Source organism: Urtica dioica, chromosome 4 (assembly GCF_054948205.1).
Source record: "Urtica dioica subsp. dioica isolate 48M chromosome 4, U.dioica_male_clone48M_v1_H2, whole genome shotgun sequence".
NCBI lineage: Eukaryota > Viridiplantae > Streptophyta > Magnoliopsida > Rosales > Urticaceae > Urtica > Urtica dioica.
In genome coordinates this window covers 6,293,867-6,302,367 of record NC_142759.1, presented here as the reverse complement: position 1 = coordinate 6,302,367, position 8,501 = coordinate 6,293,867, and the positions used below count along the sequence as shown (strand labels likewise).

The 8,501-nt window shown below is 37.8% G+C and overlaps 2 protein-coding genes across 3 annotated transcripts; both read left to right on the top strand.

Moving 5' to 3' along the window:
- Positions 1–3,194, top strand: EGY1 (Peptidase M50 family protein). Its single transcript, XM_089611258.1, has 10 exons — positions 1–390; positions 524–988; positions 1,066–1,206; positions 1,303–1,404; positions 1,503–1,714; positions 1,797–1,847; positions 1,957–2,026; positions 2,607–2,675; positions 2,781–2,831; positions 2,922–3,194. Exons 1-10 carry the CDS (start codon positions 97–99, stop codon positions 3,078–3,080), a joined length of 1,614 nt encoding a protein of 537 aa, XP_089467384.1. The 5' UTR covers positions 1–96; the 3' UTR covers positions 3,081–3,194.
- Positions 3,195–3,737: 543 nt separating this feature from the next.
- On the top strand, positions 3,738–5,317 carry LOC149399747 (Late embryogenesis abundant protein, group 2). Of its 2 annotated transcripts, XM_089611260.1 has the most exons (3): positions 3,738–3,905; positions 4,004–4,926; positions 5,003–5,317. In XM_089611260.1, the coding sequence occupies exon 2, from the start codon at positions 4,006–4,008 to the stop codon at positions 4,924–4,926; it is 921 nt and encodes a 306-aa protein (XP_089467386.1). In that variant the 5' UTR covers positions 3,738–3,905; positions 4,004–4,005; the 3' UTR covers positions 5,003–5,317. The 2 variants fall into 2 exon arrangements, with proteins under 2 accessions (XP_089467386.1, XP_089467385.1); XM_089611259.1 differs by having other exon boundaries at positions 3,809–4,926.
- The last annotated feature ends 3,184 nt before the right edge of the window (positions 5,318–8,501 follow it).

The window sequence follows — 8,501 nt, the reverse complement described above, 5'->3', positions numbered from 1 at the left end:
TCAAAGAAAACGAAAAATAAGAAAAGAAAAAAACGGATTTTTGGAAGAAGATATTAGAGGCAAGGCTGCGTTACACGATTCGTTTGTAGAGTCCCAATGGCAACACTCGCGGGCTTCACAACAGTCAATTTCAGTTTCAAATTCCGGCGAATCCCTAAAACGCAGTCGTTGAATCCGAAGAGGGTTTCGTGCTTCTTCGGAAGAAGAAACCCACAAATTCCGCGAAGCCTCTCTCCGTTTAGGCGTTTCAGCGTCAACAACGACAATGGCAGCGAAGAATCTTCCACTACGACTTCGAATGACCCCACAACGACGACGACGACGAAAACCCAGGAAGAGGACTCTCTCAAAACCAGCTCTGACTCCGAAAAGGCCTCTCCTTCTTCCGAGGTACGAAGAATCGCTGTTATACGTTTTCGTTATGGTCTCTAATGTACTCTCTGTTGATAATGTTGTAATTTGCCATTTGGGGTTAGTAATTTTCATGGCAATGCAGTGATACTAAATATTGTTGCTTCTTCAGCCACCACCACCGCCACTAAGCGCACCGTTTTACAGCAATTTCCAAGTCGATTCCTTTAAGCTGATGGAGCTTCTCGGGCCCGAGAAAGTCGACCCTTCCGATATGAAGCTGATTAAGGACAAGCTCTTCGGGTATTCCACGTTCTGGGTGACCAGAGAAGAGCCTTTCGGAGACCTCGGAGAGGGGATTCTCTTCGTCGGCAATTTGAGGGGAAACAGAGAAGACGTGTTTACGAAACTCCAGCGCCAGCTAGGTGAGGTTATGGGCGAGAAGTACAACCTTTTCATGGTTGAGGAACCTGAAGCGGAAGACGGGGATCCCCGGGGCGGGCCCCGCGTCAGCTTCGGTTTGCTGCGAAAAGAGGTCTCTGAACCGGAGCCCACAACGCTCTGGCAATATGTGATTGCACTTTTGTTGTTTGTTCTCACGATCGGGTCCTCCGTGGAGTTGGGAATCGCGTCTCAGGTTTTCTCGAATTGCTTTGAGTGGTTATCTAATTGGAGAGCTCAAATTGAGATCAAAATTTCGTGATTCGTTAACAGATCAACAAACTTCCGCCGGAGGTGGTGAAATACTTCACGGATCCAAATGCGGTCGAACCGCCAGACGTGGAGCTCTTAGTCCCGTACGTCGATGCCGCTTTGCCTCTAGCGTATGGCGTTTTGGGCGTTTTGTTGTTCCACGTGAGCAAGAGATTTTTTTTTTTTTTTTTTGGTGTCGATTTGGGAACTGTAGATTTTTCTCGATTTGACGATTTTGATTCTCGTTCACACGTGTAGGAAGTCGGGCACATTGTTGCTGCGTTCCCCAAAAAAATCAAACTCAGCATTCCTTACTTCATTCCCAACATCACTCTCGGAAGCTTCGGTGCCATCACTCAGGTTCATCGTACTCGCAATTATCCCCAAAGAGAAGTTTTTATTTGGCATTGAGAAGACTGGTTCACATTGCCATTTTTTTCTTTCTTTCCATTTTTCAGTTCAAATCTATAATTCCTGACCGGAGCACACAAGTCGAGATATCACTTGCAGGCCCGTTTGCCGGTGCCATACTCTCTTTCTCGATGTTCTTCGTGGGCCTTATGCTTTCTTCCAACCCCGACGCGGCCGGAGATCTCGTTCAGGTTCCGAGCATGCTTTTTCAGGGCTCTTTGCTTCTTGGAATTCTCAGTAGAGCCACACTTGGCTACGCGTATGTCTCTCCTTTCACCTCCAATTTGAATATTTTGTTTTAAATTATTTTGCTAACAATTCTAAGTCGAATATACACGCAGAGCAATGCATTCCGCGACTGTTGCAATTCATCCTCTTGTTATCGCTGGCTGGTAAAAACGCTCTTCCTGCCTTATATTTGATGTTTTCGTTATTGTGTGCATTCGCTCATTGTTTACACATCTTCCTTTTTTTTTTTTTCTTTTTTTTTTTTTTTTGCAGGTGTGGCCTCACAACGACTGCGTTTAATTTGCTTCCAGTGGGGTGTCTTGATGGTGGAAGAGCTGTCCAGGTACATTGTGCTTTTTTGATCCTGGCTATGATGAAGCAGTGACTTTGCGAGATACTTATTCTTCAAGAAACACGTGAATCTGCGGATTTATGATTCTAAATTCTTTCATGTCATTTTGCGGTCTATAATGCTAGTTACATTACTAACACCTAACGTATATATACAAACATAAATAACTTGTTTCTCATTTCAAAGTTTTTATAAAAGCGCAAGCTTACTCTTAGCGTTCTAAAAATATTAAGCTTTAAGTTTCTTACGGAATAGACTTCACGAAAAAAATATAAATCAATACTTTGATGTGTATTTTGCAAAAGAAATTAGTTTACGGATAAAAATGTTAGTTGTGCAATAGTTCAGGGGCTATTTGCGCTAAAAAGCCTTAATTTTACTCTTCAATTCCCTTCTAGGCGAATTCCTACAGGTTTTTAAGTTACAGCTTGAGAATCTTTCATGTTTCAAGCTCTACATATGTGTTGATAGGCTGCTTCGAGTTCCCATTCACAAAAAGAATTTTGAACTCATCTCTCTAGTTTGTACAGATTTCATTGCAATCCAATTGTATTGTTGGTGTGTTTTTCAGGGTGCTTTTGGGAAAGGTGCTGTTATCGGATTCGGTTTGGCAACGTACACGCTGCTCGGATTGGGTCTGGTAAATTTTTCGACATCGCCGTCTTTTCTTATTCAAATATTATCAACACAAAATCTCACTATTGTTTTCACCTTGTGATATTATTGCGATGTGTCTCCTTTACAGATCGGCGGACCACTTTCACTTCCATGGGGGCTCTATGTACTCATCTGCCAGGTGAATGAAACTCATGAAAAAAAAAATATCTTCAAATACATTTCGATTATCAATATCTCATATATTGGTTTGTGAAAATCTCGATCACAGAGGACTCCGGAGAAACCGTGCTTGAATGACGTGTCAGAGGTTGGGAGATGGAGGGAAGGGCTTGTCGTGGCGGCTATTTTCTTTGTTCTTCTGACACTTTTCCCGGTTTGGGACGAGCTTGCCGAGGAACTTGGCATTGGACTTGTCACCACTTTCTAATGTGTATGTATGGTATGAAAACTCCAATTTTGATAGTGACCAAAAATTGATGATAAGAATGTCAAAGAGTAATGTTCAATTAGGCACGTATGATTTCAACCTTGTAATTATCAATCATTATTGCACTTCTAGTTCTGTCAATAAAATTATTTAGCTCACTCTCTCTCACCCCATTGGTCTCACGGCGAAACGCAATTTCTTGTCTCCATTTGTTTTTAAGGTTTTTATTACGGAAATAGCTCTCAAAGTAAGCTTAATATTTTAGTTCATAGACTAGTTATTTTTAGCAAAATTGTTCCCAAAATGTAAATTTTGTGACATTCTAGTCCTCTCGATCTTAATATCAAATTATATAATATTATATATCCCCGTAAAAACTTAGAACATATCAACTAGGTTGAGCGTTTAAAAATAAAAAATAAAGACATGGTTGATATTATACACTTAACAATGCTCTATAAGAGATTTTTTTTATTAATGATTTTAAAATTATAAACTATTGTTAAGGTATTTTGATGTTTAATTTCGTAAAAAAAAAATCACATTTTGTATGGAGAGATAATATACCACGAATCAATAACTTATTAACTATTTTGCAAAAAATAATAATTCAAATACCGAAATAGCACTCAGTCTCAACTCGCAACATAACTACGAACTAAGAGAGTATTTTCGAAAAATATGTCTCGTTGGCCCAACCCAACTTCCTTCTTTATTATATAAGCACGATCTGGTTGATCTGTATTCATTTCACTGACTGTCATCTTCAACTTCATCGTCATCGTCCGTGTCCCTCTCAGCCGAGCTAAATACACTACAACAAAGGTACGATCTCAATCCATCTCAAAATTATCCCTCTGATCTGTTTCCACAACCACACGATCCACATTCCGATCTAACTTTCTAACCACCACCGGAAAAAGCCATGTCGTCGTCGGAGAAGAACAAGGACGAGAAAGAGGTAGGAGAAGAAGAAGAGAAAGGCGGTTTCTTGGAGAAGGTGAAGGACTTCATCCAAGACATCGGAGAGAAGATCGAAGAGACCATCGGCTTCGGAAAACCCACCGCCGACGTGACAGAGGTCCACATCTCGTCGATCAGCCTCGAGAGAGCCGATTTGGTGATCGACGTTCTCATCAAGAACCCTAATCCCCTTCCGATCCCGCTCGTCGACATCAATTACCTCATCGAGAGCGACGGTCGGAAGCTCATCTCCGGCCTGATTCCCGACGCCGGAACGATCAAGCCTCACGGCGAAGAGACCGTCACGATCCCTCTCTCTCTCATCTACGCCGACATCAAAGAAACCTACGCCGATATCAAACCCGGGAGCGTCGTTCCGTACAGAGTCAAAGTCGACTTGATCGCCGACGTTCCGGTTTTCGGGCGGTTGACTCTCCCGATCGAGAAGACCGGCGAGATTCCGATCCCGTACAAGCCGGACGTCGATGTGGACAAGATCCACTTCGAGCGGTTCTCGCTGGAGGAGACGGTGGCGATCATCCACATCAGGCTCGAGAACAAGAACGACTTCGATCTGTTTCTGAACTCGCTCGACTACGACATTTGCCTCTCCGATGTCAACATCGGCGGAGCCGAGATGTCGAAGTCGGCGAAGATCGAGAAGACTGGAATTTCGTTCATCGATGTTCCGATCACGTTCCGGCCCAAGGATTTCGGGTCGGCGCTCTGGGATATGATCCGCGGGAGAGGCACCGGGTACTCGATTAAAGGACACATCAATGTCGACACGCCTTTCGGGGCCATGAAGCTTCCTATCTCCAAGGAAGGTGGAACTACCAGCATCAAGAAGAACAAGGACGATGAAGACGAGGACGAAGAATAGGTAATGTAGATTTCTCGTGATCTCGAGTTGCTTTTCTTATTGTCAAATGGTTTTGAGATGCGAATTTGCTGTGCAGGATTGAAAGAGGCGGTTTGTTTGTTGAGAATAAGGACAAGAAAACCAGTTATCGGTTTGGAGGAGGAGTTTTTTTGTTTTTTTTTTTTTATTTACTTTTATTTTGCAGATTTTACTCGTTGGATGGACTTTGTTAGTTTGTGCAATCTTTTTACGTTGTGCTTGCTTGTACGTGTTCAACTGGGATTGTGCTGTGGATAATTTATATCTCATTGTTGTTGTGTGGTTTGTAAGGGGTTGAAAGAGGTCAGTTTTGAAGGCCTTTCAAAACAACCATCTTATCTTGATCATATCATATCATATCCAGTGTTGTTTATGTGTGCGTGTCTAATCCTTTTTTTTTTTTTTTTTTTTGAAGAAATGTGCGTGTCTAATCCTTAATCCGTTGAAGTTGTGCTAATTGTTTGATGGGAAATGCGAACCTCGTGTTAGTTAGTGAGTGGGTGTGGGACCGCTAAATTATGACATTTGCTCGTGAACATGATATTTAGCATATTACATATCATCTAGGCGAGCTAGATATCCACTTGTCGAGTCACCCAATTCATTAGAATTACCTATACCTTGTCCATGGAAAAGGATCCAATAGTGTCAGGCTAGATAGGTGTAAGAAGGGTTTGTATCTATGTATCGCTTTGACCAATATGAATCCAATGCCTTTGGCTGGACTGATCGACCTCTCACTTAATGACACCTAATATTAATATTAGTCAAAGTTTCATTTAAAAAAATAAATAAATTCTTTGCATGTTTATTCAAAATAGATTCTTTGCATGTTTATTAAAAAAAAAAAAAATCCTTTGCATATTTATTCAAAAAAATAAATCCTTCGGCATTGGATTCATATTTATTATAATTTTAAATATCCTTAATGATATCAATCTTTAGTTACAAATATATTAATTAGTATATTTTTTAGGCACAAAATTAATTTGAATAATTCTTATCCTTAAATTGTCCCTAAAAAAATAATTTAAATAACAAAGTTATTTTTTCTGAAGTTGTCCTCGACTGTTAAGATTGTTTGGAATTTCAGTCATTAATCGTTTTAAATAAGCAAAATAATACTTAGCATAGTAGTCGATGCCATAAATAGTCGTTCCCTATATTTAATAAACAAAATATTTTCTTGCCTTGCATGTGTATGCGTATTTTAAAAACGTATCCTAATCATTTCTAAAATTAACCAAAAATTTAATAGATTGTTTTCCTATTGGAAAGTTATCAACTGATATGAAGGGGTGTATCCAATTTTTAGAAGCAAATTTAAGAGAAATCAAAGAGTAGATCAAATACAAGTAGCATTATTTTGTCTTTTATTTTATCTCATATTCACCACCATAACAGTTTCTTCATAGCCCGAAATTTTCTTCCAACATAAGGGGGCTCTATTTAGTTGGTGAAAAATTTTCATTGTAGAAGTTCTAAAATAATGATGGGTTTAATCAATCTGAAAGACTCAATCAAATGCAACATAATAGTATTGATCATATTCTTTTGTTATGTCATTATATTGGAATATGCCGATGGAGAAAAGCTTGTGCAGAGACAAATTTTAGAGACGACAAAGCACAAGGCACCATCAAAACTATAGAGGTTTCTTAAAATCGCAACACATACATGTGTATCTTTTATTTTTGCAAAAGATAACATATAATATAAATATCGTTTGTATTTTTTTTTAATATTTTTTTTGCGTCAATCATTGTATTACTTGCAGAGTGAAAATGGTGAAGTGATAGATTGTGTTGACCTTTATAAGCAACCGGCGTTTAATCATCCACTTCTGACGAATCATACTATTCAGGTTTGGGTTTGCTCTTTTTGATATTCATTCAATTTAATAATGTAATAATAGTACTAATAATAATTACGATGTTTGAGAGAGTGTGCGGATCTGGCCCAGCAAAAGTCAAGATGGAGACAAAAAACTGATATTGCAATTTACGACAAGAATGGAATAAAAATGGAGAATATTGTCCGAAAGGTTACCAAAATTAAATTATCCACCAAAAGTCCCTTTAGTTAGATTCACAAAAGACCTAAACAAATAACAACGATCCTCTTGATAATCATGAGGTATTTATAATATTCCTCCGTGTAATTATTATACATATTTATACTGATATGTTTTTTGCTGCACAAAATTAACAATCCGGTCATTTTCTAAGTATTGTATATTGATCGTGTAATGTTTTTCATTGAAATTAATGAATGAATAAATAAATAGTAGGTTGCAAGAGCTAGCTTCTTCGGAAAGAACCATGGAGGAAGTGCAATCGCCAATCATCAACGTGTGGAACCCCTCAACGTCCATTGGAGAAATGAGTGATTCTCAAATTTGGGTCTATGATCGAAACATGATTAACGTTGTCGAAGCTGGTTGGATTGTTGTGAGTATACTACAACTATGCATAAACAAAGCATTTTATTAATATTATATAAATGATTACACTTACCAGGAGAACAAGGGTGATGCTTTTTCGAAAGAGACTAGGACTTTCTTACACTGGACTGTAAGCCTTCTTAATCACATACGTAATTTTTAGGTTTTAATCAGTTTAGTTATATATATATATATATAATCAAACTTTATCATTACATACTTGATTGTTCAGGTGGACGAATGATACAATCTGAAATGTCCAGGTTTTGTACAAGTCTGCTCAAAAATAGCAATTCGTTCTGCAATAAAGCCTATTTCAACTTACGACGTACGGTGACCAATACGAGATAAAAGTTACTATAACCAAGGTATTATTTTATACTACCATAATTATTACAATTAATTGAGTAATTAAGCAATCAAAATTAAGAGATTTGCTAAATATTCAACCTTTTGTGAATTTTAAATAAATAATCTTTATGGTGATGTAGCATTGTTTGGACGTTTTTAGCATTTCATTTATGTCTTTTGACTTATTTACAACTATTAACGAATATTTACAATTATTAATGTCTTTTTTATTTTGTTAATGAATTTTTTGGTTATTTACTTAAAATATACCAAAAATTTATATGGCAAAACTTGAGTTTATATAATTATATATTTAGATAGCCTTAATTACTAATTATGTCGAAAACATAGTGGTATTTGCATCTTATGTCACAAATTGGCAATCCAATTGCAAATAAGTAACACGCAAAAAATTTAGAAAGTTTTAGAGGAAGATAAAATGATTTTTAATGAGGTATTGTAAAAATTCAGAAGACATAGAGTAACTAATAAAAAGATTAAATGATGAGAGAGAGTAATTTGAAATTTACACATGTGACATGAATGTAAATACGTGACACAAATGCAATTTTGACAACTTTGTGACACAAATGCAAAAAACCGACGAATTTGTGACATTGACGCAAATTTCCCGAAAACATATACATGTTAGAATTGAAAGCCCAACAACCGGATTTGCCGAAGCCCAATGGTAAGCCCACCTAGCAAGTGAAAGTACTGGATACCATTTGAAGACCGTATGCTACGTCGTATCATTTAATGA

Coding starts and splice junctions, on each gene's coding strand:
- EGY1 (XM_089611258.1), top strand. CDS start 97: ATGGCAACACTCGCGGGCTTCACAACAGTCAATTTCAGTTTCAAATTC. Junction 989..1,065: donor AGTTGGGAATCGCGTCTCAG/GTTTTCTCGAAT, acceptor ATTCGTTAACAG/ATCAACAAACTTCCGCCGGA. Junction 2,027..2,606: donor ATGGTGGAAGAGCTGTCCAG/GTACATTGTGCT, acceptor TGTGTTTTTCAG/GGTGCTTTTGGGAAAGGTGC.
- LOC149399747 (XM_089611260.1), top strand. CDS start 4,006: ATGTCGTCGTCGGAGAAGAACAAGGACGAGAAAGAGGTAGGAGAAGAA.